Genomic DNA, 14,919 nt, shown 5'->3' with positions numbered 1-14,919 from the left:
CCCTTCCCTCTCCCCCAGGTGGGCCAGTTAGAATCCTCCAACCACAGTCACTGACTGCTTCAAAGAAGGGCTGAGGCCCAAGCAAGGCCAAGCAGCCTTCACCCCAGGAGTATGTGGGAACAGGAAGCAGAGGCAGAGATGAAAGAGAACTAGCCACGTCTGGCTCTATGTGCCCTAAACCACGAGTCAGGCACGATAGTGCAAAACCCATTCATGTATAAAAGATCAGTTGGATCCAAATTGTGTTTCTGGAAGTTGGAATAAATTCAGGTTACTTGCTCAGATGGCTAAAGCATCTGTGGAGAAGACACTTAGGATTTGCATTCACCTAAGTTCTAAATAGTCTTCCCCCTCTTTTTTCCTTCTGATAGGAATGACCTCCCTGAAGTTTGCACTTCAAAGAAATGGCCTACAGGATAGGTCCTGGAGGAGACCGATAGAGCATTTACAAAGACACAGGGAATGAAGGCAAGTTCCTCCCAGAAGGATTTTGTTTCTTAAATCTAAATATTTTAAAATGTCTGCAAGGCCTTTTGAGGTGAATAGGGGAGGTTTTGGAATTGGTAAAAATAAACAAAAAACTACGGGTGGGCTTTGAATTGCTTCCAGAGCTGTGTGACTGTTGCCGTAAAGACTGAATTTGCAAGACAGGGACAGGTATTTTTAGTTCCTCAAGGACTGGGGTTGCAACTTGATTGAGTAAAGGCCAGTAAGATCTTTAAAATTTACTCAGTTGAATTGTTTTCTAACAGTTTGGTGAGCAGTGGGATCCCAAGGAGACCTCAGATAGCTTCAGGGACAACATGAAATACACAGGCAGCTGTACCTGTGAACCCCCTGAGGTCTCTGTCACCATTTCTGAGGGCCATGGGTAAGTTCCTCTCGGTTCTGAGCTCTGCTCTTTTTGCGTTAGGCTCCCCATCGAGTTGGCTTCCCAGTCCAGCATTAACATTGTCTGGACTGACGGGAGGCTCTCACAGAGTCCCTGGCCCTCGCTTAGTCTGCAGTCCCAGGCCAGGGCTTGGCACCTGGCACCTCAGTCCCGAGTCTCCAGTTAGTCCCCAGGGCCCATGTGTTGGGGGTTGCTGGTTCCGTCCATAGTTCTGTGCTGGGAACTGCCGGTGGTGTGCACCTGTGGCCTCCTCCTGGCCAGCCCACAGTATCCTCTCTTCGGCTACTACGGGTCTGCTAATGTGCCCGTGAGGTAAAGCAGTAAGAGGTCTGTTGTCAGTGAGAACCTCAGAAGCCAAAGCTGCAAAATTGGTGGGCAGAGGTCCAGCACTTAAAAGCCGTTAGAGCGCTTGCCCCCTAACTCGAAGACCCCCGTGCTAGGGTAAGTTGGTTACAGAATGGGTTAGATGGCCACCAGGTCACCCACTGACCTCAAGAAAACTTTCACACCACGAGGTACACTGTGAAATGTCCCAAGATCCCCAACCAGTGGCACGTCCATATTCATTTGTCTCTACGAGACTGAAGGCTCAGCTGAAGAACAGGCATCCCCAGGTTCCAAAGAACGGAATGCGCCACCCACCAGCACAGCTCCTTACTTCGCATCTAAGAACTGTGGTAGTAGAACAAGCTAGAACTACAGTGGCCACTGGGAAGCGATTTCACTCCACAGTGAAACTGGAGCCTCTCAGGCATGTGCCCTCAGAAGACCGGAACCTAAGAGCTGAGAGACTTTTGTCCCGTTAAGTGCCTGATCTACAGAGGAAAGAGACTTCTCTCCTGAGCTGCGAACACCTGCCCAGGATCTCGCCCATTCTCAAGCCAGTGAACGGGGACCATGGACACTGCTAGAACACTCGCCCCCTTTCTATGAGACCACCTTCTGCAAAGCACAAGACTCCTGTGTAAGGATAAGGGCTTACAGTCAGGTTTCACACCAGGTCACCTGTCACCCCCAAGACAATCCCGTGCAATGAGGGACACCTGGTCTTAGACAAGCAGGGCAAGGGTTGTCCCCCAGGAAAAGGAAATACCCCATCAAAGGCACATAGTCAGACCTCTTGGGAAAACTCCAAAAGTGGGATCCCAGTCTTGTCAAGGCTCTACGGGTGCCCCCCACCCCCCCAAAACCCCAGGGGTTTTACACTAAAAACAGTTACAGTCTCTCATGCACATGGACCAGCAGTACTGAAGACAACCTAGAATCCCAGCGGTCATTACGAGGAATGTTCCAGTTAGACAAGTTCATTCATTTAAGAAGTGCACGTGAATGCAGGGGTTCCTAAACAAACAGAATGGGATACCTGTTATAATTGGCACACAGAAGCCTCCAGAAGGCTTCAAAATTCTGAAACTGCTTCACTGAGAGATTCATTGCAAAAGGGTAATGAAAAGCCCAAGACAGAAGCGGTACCTAAAACAAAAGACTGTCTGACTGCTGGGACACCTGCCACTCTCCTCTTCTACACCCAAGTGCTCATGGTATTCGTCCTGTATCTGGATGGTCTTCTACCCGCAAGAGACATGTCTGTCAGAGGAGGGTCCCCATACAGGGCTTGAAGAGTTCCCAGGACTCGGGGGATTCTCTTGTAACTGCCACCAGTTATTCCTGAAACAGCCAAGGGAAAACTAAGCCTGGGACACCTTGTCAAGTTCTGGTAATGCAGGAGTTACACTCCGTACTTTAAACCCCACTTGCTCCAGAGCCCACAGATGGGAATCCTGGAAGAACTAGCAAGAATCCTTACCAGAGTCCTCTCTCCCAAATCTCGTTAGCCCACTTGAGAGAGGAAGGTAAAATTTGGCGTCCCTTCCTTTCCAGACCCACGGGTTGCTGAACCTTTCTCTCCCAGCGACGGCTTTTGCCCTCCTGTGTCCCGTGAGCTTGGCTTGGCACCGTCACATTGGGGCTCCCAGTATATGGCCAGGCAGAGAAGTGGGTTGAACTCCATGTACAGCTGGGGTCCTGTGCTTATTGCCAGTCCTTGGGAAGCGTCTCAGCCTCCGTTTTTGGTCATCTTTGAGTGGCTCTGGCTCTGGGACAGTGGTGTTCTTTGTACCCTCTCTGAGGACACCTTTTGTGTCCGTGGTGGTGTTCAGTACTAGCCAGGAATATTTACTGTTTGAGCTCAAGCCTGACAAGAGAGCCAAAAGGATTTTTAAGTAGCTCTATGGTCAGAAGTTGGCCAGATTGGAAGTACAGAGTCCTCATCAGAGCCTGACAGCAACTTTTTTGGGGGCTTTCTCCCCTAAGTCAAAAAGAAACCATGTGCTCAGAGGGAAAGAAAAACATTTTGCAGCCATCTGCAGAAGGATTTACTAGAATAAGCCAGAGACTAAGCTCTAAAATCTGGAACACAGGAATCTTTTGATTTCCATCCTAACTGAAGATCTTGATATAAAGCAGCAAACTGAGGATAATGTAGTGGGATGGATGGGTGGGTCAGCCTGTGATGTCACTCAGGTCGCAACCCAATTTCTTGAGGAATCAAAAACGGGGGTCCCTGTCTTAGAATAAATCACATCCTTATCAGAACAAATACAGCTCTAGTAGCAAAGTCAAATCCCACCTGTCATTTTTACCAATGCCCAAACCTTCCCAATTTGTCCCAAAAGGCTTGATCTGGATTTAAGCAACAAAGCCCTTCTCCGAGGAATGTTGGGAAGGTTCTCCTTGCAGGAACTTGTCTTGTAGGCCATCCCTTTCAAGTGCAAACTTCAGGGAGGTCATTCTTACCAGAAGGGAAAAAAGGGGATGGCTGTTTGGAATGTAGGCAAATGAAAATCTTAAATGTCTTCTTCCCAGATGCTTTAGGCTCGTGAGCAGGTAACCTGAATTTGTTCCAACTGTTCTTCTGTAAACTAGTCAGTTTTGTATTCTCACCCTGGTCTCATGGCTAAAATTTAAAACGAAAGCTGTAAGATCTCTATGTCTGCAGATGGGTGACATTTTCCTACCTCTGGTTGGTACTGCCAAAATTAATTTGTACAAGTTTCAATTAATTGGCTTAAAAAGAAGCACTTATTAAATGAGGTATTCTAAAACTGTCACAAATAGAGGAGTAAGCCATGTATTTTTCAAGTTCATGCGATCTAGGATGAATCTTCAGTAAATAAAAGCTAGTTCAAGTTTGTGGGTTTAATTAAAATGGGAATGTCTTCAGAGAGACCTATACCTTTTATTCTACCCGCGTTTGCTAATGATTTGAATTCGTGTTATCTGTTACAAAACTTGTTCGCAAGGAAGAGAACTTTAATGTCTTGAGAAGTTTTCATGATTAACATGAACATAACTGCTGCTGATCCCAGAGCACGCATAGTCCTTCCTACGTCTCAGAGGCTGTACCGCCCTGTCCCCCTCAATCTCCAGGACTAGTAGAAAGGACTAAAGGCATCATTAAAACCCCATTAGGAAACTTCTCTGCAACTCTGGGATTTCTCTGGACCAAGATGCTGTCACTGGTTGTTTTTGAATCTAAAGTCCTTACCTTTTGAAAAAATAGTAACTGGCAGACCCATGCATTTGCCTCTTTCCCAGTACTCTGCCCCTCAGATCGCCCAACAAGACCTATTAAAATATTGCCACCATTTCCAGAAACCTCTCTCACAAATTCAAGAAGCTTATGCTGAACAAGAATATGACCTGACCTGTGACTCCCTTCAGGAGCCACATCCCGGAGAATACTCGTACTGGGAGAGAGTCCCTCTTCCCTGAGGTAAAAGGACCTTTCTGGTACTGCTGGCCAGTTCCTGCATAGCTAAGCCTGGAGGCATCTGCCCCTGGATTCATCTGTCCCGACTTCCAGGAGTCACGGGACCTGAAAGGAACAAAGGCAAGAGCTCCAGCCACAGCAGCAGACGGCTAGCCCAAGGTCGGACCAGGCCTCTGTCACCGTCCGCCTTTACTGTGAAAATTGTGATGGGCAAAAATGAGTCCGACTCCTCCACCTAAGTGTTTTTTTCCTCCCGTTTGCTCTTTTCTGTTGCTCCTTGACTTGGAAAGCCCATACCTTCCTCTGCCGGGGGAGACAGCCTCTCAGGCTGCTGGACCTGCCTTCGCACACTCTGATCTGTCCATGATTTGGGGGGACCCCCTGGGCTTTCCTGTGGCCACTTTTCCTTCGTGAACCACACCCGCATTCCCTTCGACGTCAGCTGATATAGTTAAACTCTCGCAGCCAGGCTTTCCCAGGGCCCTTCCCCAGTGCAGCCTTTGCCTGACCAGTGAGGTACCCGGACCTCCACACCTCAGTACAGGCGTCACCAGGCTCTTACGAGTGTCTGAGTCCCACCTGGCCCCGGCACAACGACCTCTCATCAGAAGCATGTGCTTTTGCAAGGCATTTAGAACAGCTCTTTATTTCAGCCTGGGAGACGGATTTCCTGAATATGCCAAAAACCTAACTGACCCCTGGCTTGAACGAGCAAATGTGACAATGAATCCATGAACAATGCTGCTTTTGCGGGAGTGGTCTGTACCCCGACAGGATTTATCTTTGTCCGGGGTGGTCATCATTCTCCTGGGGCCTGCAAGTGCCCGGACTGGCATATAAGCAGGCAGCCGCTCTGGTTCTTCTCTATACCCCAGCTGTCCACAGCCAAACTGAGACACCTTATCGGTCAGCTCCCCTGAATTTACATTATCATGTTAGAGGAGACCAGGAAGCATTCCTAAGTCAGGAGTTGCTTCCTTTGGCCCATCTCTACTTCCCTGGTTAGGAGGGGGTGCAAATGAGGCTAGGGCCCCAAACTCTGCTTTAACCCATCAAACAACTGCCGACTCTAGTGCTAAGGCCATAGCTATCCAGCAAAACTCCCTAGATTCTCTGTCTAAAATTGTCCTTGCCAGTAGGCCAGCCCTCGATTCTCTCTTGGCTGCACAGGATGTCTGCGCCATAGTCAATCAACATGCAGACTTGGCTTAACACTTCTGGGGAAGTCGAGGTTCAGTTACATCAAGTCTGAGAACAAGCCCGTTGGTTACAAGTCCAGTCTGACTCATCTTGGAATTTTGATTTATTCAGCTGGTTCCCAACAAGACTGGGCTTATGGTTTAAATCTGTACTACAGTTGGGTCTTTCTATCTTATTTGCCATTTTGTTTTGTGATTTTTTAAAGTACTGAGTTACCCATCCAGCCTTTGTGAAAATAACAAACGTGACCGCATTTCAAAGCCTTGGGCAAGCAAATGTCTGACATGTATATCCTGACAAAGTCTCCTTGCCTTGACCCAATATAAATTGCTCAAGTGTGGCCTTTCGCTTGCTACTATTCCCGAAGCTGTTCTCACCCTGAAGAAGACATGGTAAAGAAAAAAGGTCCAAGTATGATAGAAAAAGACACAACGAAGAAACAGCGTGGATCATCAAAAGGTGAGGTCCATGCAAAAAACACTTAGTAATATATTGGGTGATTGCTGCCCCTCATGGGGGCTTGATCAAAAAGGGCAAATGCAGAACCAAACCAAAATGGAGTCACTTAATGTTGGACACAATGGAGACAATCACTGCAGGCTCATAAAGGAAAATGAACGTATCCTTAACACAAATTACAGCTCTTCCCAGAAATCAGCAGAGCACACCAGCCAATCCCCCAAAGCCAATTCTGTTCGGGCCCTTTCTGAACTTCCCTGTCCCCTGCAAATATGCATAGTTTGGTTTTTGGCATTGCTACTTTTCAAACGGGGCCAATGAAATCCACTTTCCAGTTCCCTCCTCTGGGGCACACGACACCTGAGGATGGTTTTCCTCTGCTCCAAGGGACTTGTGCTCCAACTAACAACATCTTGGATCAAGGAAGGAAAAAAAGGGAAAACAATGCCTAAATAACATAGTTGATCAGTGATGCTTTCTTGAGCAAGAGTGGGGAATGTGAAAGGATTTCAATCTAAAATGAAACCAGAGGATATGAAGTGAAGAATCTCCCGCATGTCCCTTCAGAACAACAGAACTTAAGAACTCAGAGACTGATTTTCCATAAATGCCTGACTTACAGAAGACTGAGACTTATTGCCTAACCAGCGAACATATGCCAAGGATCTCTTCCTGTTCTCCAGCCAGTGAATTTGTTTAGTCTCTGGCTAGACTTTTCCCTCTTTGCAAATCCAGCCTGCCCCAAGCCCTCAATGCTCACCTGTAGCTTGCTACAGCCTGCATTTCCCAAAGTGCAGTTCTTCTGCCACTCCCAAATAAACTCCATTTCTGGTCATTTGAGCCTACCTCAGTTGACCTCCTTATTGAGGTTGTTAGCCATTATTGGGAACATTCCAGTTGGATGAGATCATTTAAGTGAACCTGAAAGCAAGGTTTGCCAAATGCAACAAATGGGTTACCCATTTTCATGGGCATGCAGAAGCTTCCAGAAGGTTTCGTGATTCCAAAGTAGCTTCGTTAAAAGAGTCATTGCAAAAGGAAAATGAAAAGTGACAGAAGAGGTACCTAAAACCAAAGACCGTAACATTGACTTGACTCTTACTACTTCCCTTTATCCTCTCTTACCTCTGAGTACTCATGATCCATTCATCCTCTTAAGTGCCTTTCCACTCTGCAGAGACTACATACTGTCAACAGAAGTCTGCCCCATTACTGGCCTCAAAGGTGGGCCCCCGTATGAGCCCTTCGCATAGTTGAGAGGACTCTGAGGGGTTTCCTGGTAACCTGTGACCGGTTATTCCATTAAACAGCCAATGGGAAACTAAAATGGAAATTAATGGAAAGCTTTGCCCAATTCTGGTAGATTCCAGGGCTGTATGCTCTACTTTAAGCCCTGTTGCTTGGGACCTTGCAGGTGAGGGCCTGGGAAGAGTGGCAGAAGCTGGCAAAGGTGGAAATCCTGACCAGAGTCCGTTTCCCTGATTTATTATGACTCGAGTCTTTACAAGAACAGAAGTGCAGCAATTCACACGGAAGTAATTCAAAGCCCACCTAGCATTTTTAGCAACCCCCAAACATAACCCTTTCATCTCAAAAGGCTTGTAGTTACTGTAAAATTCTGGCCTCGGGATAACAGAATTCTGTCTTGAAGGCACTTGTGCTCTTTCTCTGTGCCGTAGAGATGTAAGTGTTCTATCTGGTCTTCTCTAGGAACCCGGGTCATTCTTATCAGAAGGGTAAAGGAGCAGGGGGAACAAGTTATTCAGAAACTAGGCAAATGAAAAATCTTGTCTTCAGAAATATCAGTGAAAAGTTTAACCCATGTCACCTTAACCTTTTACCAGGAGCACGATTTGGATCCAACTATTCTTTTATAAACTGGTGGGTTTTGCATTATTTCACCTGCCTCATGGCTAAAAATTTAAAACAAAAGCTGTGAGATCTCTGTCTGCATCTGTTTCTATGATTTTATATGTCCATGCATGCATATTACACTTGTGGTCTTCTCTGCCTCAGGATGGTATTGCCAAAATTAATGTGTCAAGAGCTCAATTTAATTGGCTTAAAGACACACAAGGGCTACACAAATTATGCATACTCAGAATAATAAAAACCCAAATGTTTTTCAAGTTCATGTGATCTAGGGTAATCTTAAAGCTAGTTTAAGTTGGTTAGTTTAATTAAAATAGGCATGTCTTTAGAGTTAACAGCATGAAATATAAGGAATTATTTCCTTCCTAGGTTAACTAAAAGCCAAATAAGCTTATTTTCTGTTACAGAATTTGTCACCAGAAAGATAATTTGACAACTGTCTAAATGCTCATGTGACTTTGAGTCATCTAAAAATTGTTAGCAAGAAAATTAATAGGTATAAGTAGGATAAAAGTTTATAAATGAACTTTTCAACAATTATTATGCTTATGTTAGGTCTACTTAGAAAATAGTTTCCAAAACCTTTTTGTTAACTTGAAACCTTACAGCTATAGTGAGATAAGTTAAAGGATGGACTTTCAGTGGTATCAGATAATTTCCAAATAAAGTACTGAAATTGTTACTTACTGGACACAGATTTATCCACTTCTCACTTCTTTTTACAGAGGATGTAAAGATATTCGGGTCTGTTAGTAAACATGTTCTGTGCCATACAGAAAAATTTACTGTGAGGAAGAATATACTTCTAGAAGTCATAAAGTGTCTTTATAGGTTTGCTGACCCATAGACTGTTCGTGTAACGGACAATCCACAGTTGCTTTTTAGTTTTTACTAGGAATTAAGAATTCTTATCAATATATGTAATTAAAATTACTTAGAAATAATAGAAGGAAACTGGATAAAAAGTAGGCAAGGAAAATAAAAATGGCTGTTCCAGAATGAGTGAAAAATAGATAAATGGAACAAAATCTGAAAGGATCTAAAAACATTGTAGGTGGTTTGTGGGAAAGGAATCTTGGGAAGGGAATTTGAGGTGTGGTCAAGTTGGTTAAGATGGGAATGGACTTAAGATTTTTAATGAGTTTTAGTATCAAAAGCAGACAGGTGCAAAAATAGAATTTGGTTTTGTCTGTTAAAAGGACAAAGTTTTCTTGGACTTTTGGTCTGCCTTTGATAAGCAGTTGTGAAGGATTCTTTAAGTCCTCTGCCTGGTCAGCAAAGATTTTGTGTCTTAGCGAAATAATTTACCATGCTTCATGTGGTCTTTTATCAAGTCTTTGGCTGTGTAAGAAAACTCCCATCTTCTCAATATTAAAAGACCCAAGTTTTGTTCACAACTACTATTTGCCTTTGTCACTTATAATTCTTTCATAATGATCTGTGATCCTGTTTAGTCCTGTGTTCAAACCTGTTGATGCTCTAACAACTTCCCAAAACCAGATTCTTAATGGCGTCTTCCTGACCTGAAAGTAACTTTGAGATTTCCCTAGAGTGTCCCTGGAAAATCTCAAAGGATTTGTCTCTCCCCTTATAAAAGATGCTACACTAATTAATTTGTTTGCTATGTTAAATTACGTGGGAAGCTTTGTCACATAATAAAATCTTAAGTTATTTGTATAAACCATGTTATTAGTATAAATGGCCTTGAAACTGTATGAAGTTTCTAGAAATCTGATATGTCCTGGTACAATGTTATTCATAAGTTCAGTTATTATCTTTAAATGTTGTATATCACAGAAGTAACCAAATTTCCTTATCAATTTCATTATAATGAACTCTAATCAGATCTGAGCATCTTAAAGTGTTTTGTCATTTACAGCCACTTTTTTGTTTTACTCTGATGATTTTGCAAAACTGGGACTCATGGAAAGGAACCCTACCAAGAACTCTCGACCCCTGACACCGGTGCCAATTTATAAGGTGCTGAACCCTGGGTGCATATTTTGTGACTGAGGAAGGCTCCACCTGACATCTGGTCTGGTGCAAAAGCTGGAGACCTCAAAATCAAATTGACGAAGAGAGGTTGCGGACATCAAGGTTGACAGCTTCCTCCCAGGGTGTGGCATAAGAAAGTTTCCATTCCCCCTTCCCTCTCTGACCATCCTTCCCCTAATTCTTACTCCATGAAGGTCTTCATGATCCTTTTGTCCACCTTTTTCCTGGCCCTGGCCTGCAAAGATAATGCCATTGTTCACCCGTCTCAGGCCACTGCAAAGGGAGAGGTAATCTAACCTCCAAAAGACTGTTGGATGTCCCACGATACTCGTGCTCCTGCAGTTCTGTCCATCCCAAACTTCTGCCTGATTGTCAACGCTTCAGTTTCCCTGGGCCAAAGCCAGCCCCTCTCTCCATCATGTCACAGTCCCTGGTTAAGAACCCCAGGCCCAGGGAACTTTGCATCCAGGCTCTGTCCAAAGAAAGGGACACCAGGCAAGGGTGACCAAATAAAACCACAGACCTTCGAGTTGTACTGGCCCCCATGCTGTCCTCCTCTGAGTCCCAAGCCACAGACTCAAATGGGAATGATCAGGAAGCATTCATGAATCAAAGCTCGTTTCCCTTGGCAGATCCTACGCCTCCCGGACAGGAGTAAGCGCAAGCGAGGCTGCATTTGGGGACCTCTCCTTCACTCTCGCAGATGTTGCAGAATCGGCTGCGAGAACACAAGCTGCCTCACAGATTCCTAGGCTCTCTGCCAAAGTTGTTCCATAATTATCTTTCAGCTGAGGTGGTGCTATGGCCAACACCACTCGCTGCACTCGGATAGACGCTTCTGGGAAAGTTGAGACTCACCTACACAAGACCACTGCGCACGGCAGCTGGCTTAAGAAAGGGTCTTTCTTGGACATACTTGATTCTAACTGGTTTGGGCCCTGGGGACCTTGGCTCCAAAGGACGTTCTAGACATTGGGCGTTCTCCTGCTCTAATAACGACGGCAGTCCCACTGGTGCACGCTTTAAATACATGTTTGCAGCCGCTCACCACCCAGCAAAGGATCTCCCTAAGAACAGAACTTCAGAAAAGGAACAGACAATGACCACTGTAAAGAATGAACCTGATCGCATGACCTGTGAATACCACACAGAGATTCAGCAAAAACCTGTGGTAACTCCCGAGCGTTACATTTTGATCACATCTCTTGGTGAGGCCGAGAGTCTGATCAAAAGGAGGGAATTGTTAAAAACAAGAAACCAGGCCCAAAATAGAGTTACTGATGCTAAGACCCACGTCACCAAGCTGAGACCTCAACTTAGTGTATCAGTTCTCCCAGAAATGGAGTCTTAAACTAGTCAATCAGGCATCACCTGATCAGCCCAAGTGAGGTCATGTGTCTGATAGACCCCTGCCATTTCCTAAAGGAAAGTGACCTTGCAATAACCAACTGATTTTTTGCCTAGTATAAATCCGTGTTCCTGCTCCCTTCTGCTTATAGAAGTCTCATCTTGCACAGCTCCTTTCATCTAGCAGATGAAATGCTGCCCGATTCATGAGTTGTTGAATAAAGTCAATAAAGTCTTTCCGATTTCCTCAGTTGAAGTTTGTTTTTTGAGCACCATCTTCTCTCAAAGGCCCCTGTTTTCCTAATCTCCTAACTGCCAACTTGGGAGAATTTCAATAAAAACTCTTCCATGTCTCCTCCTAATTTGTTCAGGACCTTGTCCTACCCTGCTTTTTAGGGGGAAGTCTGGCTCGCTCTCTACAACAAAATGAGGCTCTTTGCTGTTTACCCAACACCCTTACCTGTTGCTGTATCCAGTGTTTTTTGCCCATGGAATGGCCCCTCTCCACGTCCCTACCGCCCCCCTCACCCCCAACCTCACCCCCAAGCCGTGGAAGCCAGATTCAAGAGGTATCTCCATGAAGCCAAAGTCCTCCCACTCCCCTTGGAATGCTCTGAAGTCTCAGAGTAGTTAACACCTAAGTCCTGCTCTTCCTTCCTCTCCTTGCCTGGCTCCTGTTAGATTTTTCAAGCTGCAGATTTGACCGTGAACTCTTGGAACTCTGGTCTCAAGCATGGTTCTTGGAACATAGGGTTCTGTTTTTTGGTTGAATAAGCTTACAACTTTTTATCTGCTTCTGAATGGTATCCTTATCTTTTTTAGATGACCCTTGAAATACTATTTAAATCTCAACGTTTTGTCTGCCAGATAGATTCTGGTCCCCTGGAAGCAGAACCAGACCAGGTGTTACTGGTTTTCTGCCCACTAGAGCAGTGCTTCGCAAATTTGAACATGCCTTTGATTCACCCAGGGACCTCATTAAAATGCAGATTCAAATTCAGTAGGCCCAGGAGTCTAGTTTTTCAACAAGCTCCCAGGTAATAATGATGGACCACATTTTGGAAAGCAAGGCACCTGTCCCTCAGGAATGCTGGATGAAATCATGGGTGCTCTTCAGGGAACAAGGTCAACTCGGTCTGCTTTAGGTGCTTTGAAATGTCAACCTGCAGGATGCTCTTCTCTCCATGGATTAAACCATGGTCACTAAACCAGTATGTACGCAGAGTCTGGAAAGGGCTAAGACATATTCTGAGGTCTTTTCTGGGAAGTAGCATGGGGAATATCTAACATCCAATAGACACACATACATATAAACAGAGCTCCACATGTTTCCAGAAATAAGACATAAAAATAACAGCTTCCACACCATTCAGAAGTTGCCTTCTGGAAATGACGATATGGGCAGGGGGGACACATGCAGCACATCTGAGACCACAAACTCATGAGCAGTGAAAGGGGGGAGGGCTAGGAAAACCAAACATTCCCTTACGGTACCTCTATTCATCAGTGCTTTGGTGAGTTGGAGACTCAGACCCATCCATAATGGGTGAGCTTTCTGTTGCTTCTCTGAACAAAGGAAAGCAGAAGAAGGAAGAGAAGAGAGTTCATGTTAAAGAGAAGAACTGACACAGACATGATTAGTAGCTTATTAATACATTGGAGAGATCAGCTGACTCCACACCCCAGCGTTAGTGACAGATAATCCGAGCATGCAGAACTTTCAGCCCCCGGAGTGTGAGTCAAAGACCTCCTTAGTTCTGTGAGGAAGGCAGCTTTGGTACTTTTTACCCATTTCTCATCTGGTCACATTGCCGAGAATAGTTACTGGTTGTTAATGATCATTCACCTCAACCTGATAAAGGTTCACGTCACGGACCAAAGTTGTTCCCAATTTGTCCTGAATCCTCACCAGCTCTCTGTGGTGAGACCCAGGTTTCAAGGCCAGCTCAAGCACGTAGGCATTTGAGGTTGTGCTCACCCATTTCAGGCCTGCCATCGGTCATACATTCAGATCAGGGGAGACTGGGCATGACCCAGAAAATGTGGAGGACCCAGAAAGAGAGGCCGCAACCTGAAGTTCTTATTTGCGTGGAAGGGTCTAGACAGCAGACCTGACACTATTGTTTGAGTTCATCTCGTGCATGCACGACTGGGGCCCGAGGCCTTGCAGCAGCTCCTGACCACACCAGGTGGCGCGGGCGTGAAGCTGGTATGTGACGGAGGGTCCTAATGACCTGGGGTAAGGACAGAGAGGGGGCAGCTGCTGCCCCAAAGGCCGACCGGGAAGTGGGAGCGGATGCAAGATCCCCGCACTTGAGGCTGTGGGTTCTCCTGATGCAAACGGACACGGCAGCAGGGGGCACAGCTCAGGGCCGCTCCAACTAGAGCAGGTGTCAGAATCGTGTTCAAACCCAACTGCCTGGCCCCACCCCCGAGCTTCTAATTTGGAGGTCAGCAGGTCATGGATGGCCCCAGACTCGGCGTTTCTTGCAAGATCCCAGGCCACAGGTGCTCAGGCTGCTGGTCTGGGGACAGCACTGTGAGAACCACCGGCCCGGTGGGGAAAGACATGATCCCCGAGGCCAGAGAACGCAGCTTCATTCCACCGTGTGACCCTGGGCAGGGCACGGATTTCCCCGGGGCCTCATCTGTCAAACCAAAAGATCTGTGTGTTGCCCCTGCGAGGCCGCAGTGAGGGATCTACGGACCCCTCCGTGTCAGGAACGCTCCCAGCCTCTGAGCACACAGCAAGCACTCAGTGAACAGCAGCTGCCCTTCGCTTCCGTCAAATCCTGAGGCCCCATGAAGCCTGCCTTAAAATCACTACAGATAAATGAACCAAAACAAAAACACGGCTGCCAAGCGCGGGAGCCGGAAATGCAGCGGAGCCAGTCCGGGTCCCGCTGTTTCCCGATGACTCCACTCACACACAGCCGTCACACAAGGGGTCCCTGGCTCCTTTACTCCCCCCGTCACTGACAGAACGGGACATCCGGTTGGAGGCGACGTCTGAGGAGCAACAGAAGAGGCAGGAATTGTGAGGACAGCAGCTTACGTGTATCTGCTGGGCTTCAGGAGTTACGACACCCAACTGTCCCCGCCATCAGAGTGCTCGACGCCAACACTGAAAGCTGGGACAGGGCCTGAGTGCTGGTTTCATGACTTTTCCTGTGGGCCACGTCTTACGGTTCTCAGGGTCCCCGTCCCCGGTCCCCCATGTTGGTTACCAACAAGCAGCCGGCCAGGACCGAGACGGGCCCGGAGCCTCCTGCCTTTTTCCCTCACAAGCATCCTGGTTCCAGGAGGGGACACCCTGAGGAGCATGTGAGGCCGGCGCCCAGCGCGAGGTGCTCAGATCCTCTCTCCTCTCTCCTGGCCCAGC

At 46.4% G+C, this 14,919-nt stretch overlaps 1 protein-coding gene and 1 long non-coding RNA gene across 8 annotated transcripts in view; one reads left to right on the top strand and one right to left on the bottom strand.

Moving 5' to 3' along the window:
- Positions 1–14,919, bottom strand: part of FRMD4A (FERM domain containing 4A) — a 310,088-nt gene that overhangs the window by 4,737 nt on the left and 290,432 nt on the right. For 2 of the 7 annotated variants that reach the window (XM_035021605.1, XM_035021604.1), the window contains exon 23: positions 11,659–13,103. The exons of the other annotated variants lie outside the window; for them this stretch is intronic. In XM_035021605.1, the coding sequence (XP_034877496.1) occupies positions 13,034–13,103 (70 nt within the window). In that variant the 3' untranslated portion in view covers positions 11,659–13,033. Of the gene's footprint in view, positions 1–11,658; positions 13,104–14,919 lie in introns of those variants that run through there. 7 annotated transcript variants of the gene reach the window in all.
- Positions 773–11,342, top strand: LOC118021568. Its single transcript, XR_004682224.1, has 2 exons — positions 773–871; positions 10,075–11,342. It is a non-coding gene; the product is annotated as an uncharacterized LOC118021568 (long non-coding RNA).

The sequence above is a fragment of the Mirounga leonina genome, unplaced genomic scaffold, assembly GCF_011800145.1.
Source record: "Mirounga leonina isolate KUSES-001 unplaced genomic scaffold, KU_Mleo_1.0 Mir_175, whole genome shotgun sequence".
Taxonomy (NCBI): domain Eukaryota; kingdom Metazoa; phylum Chordata; class Mammalia; order Carnivora; family Phocidae; genus Mirounga; species Mirounga leonina.
Note: the sequence above shows the minus strand (reverse complement) of the source record. Positions and strands in the feature narration are given on the sequence as shown.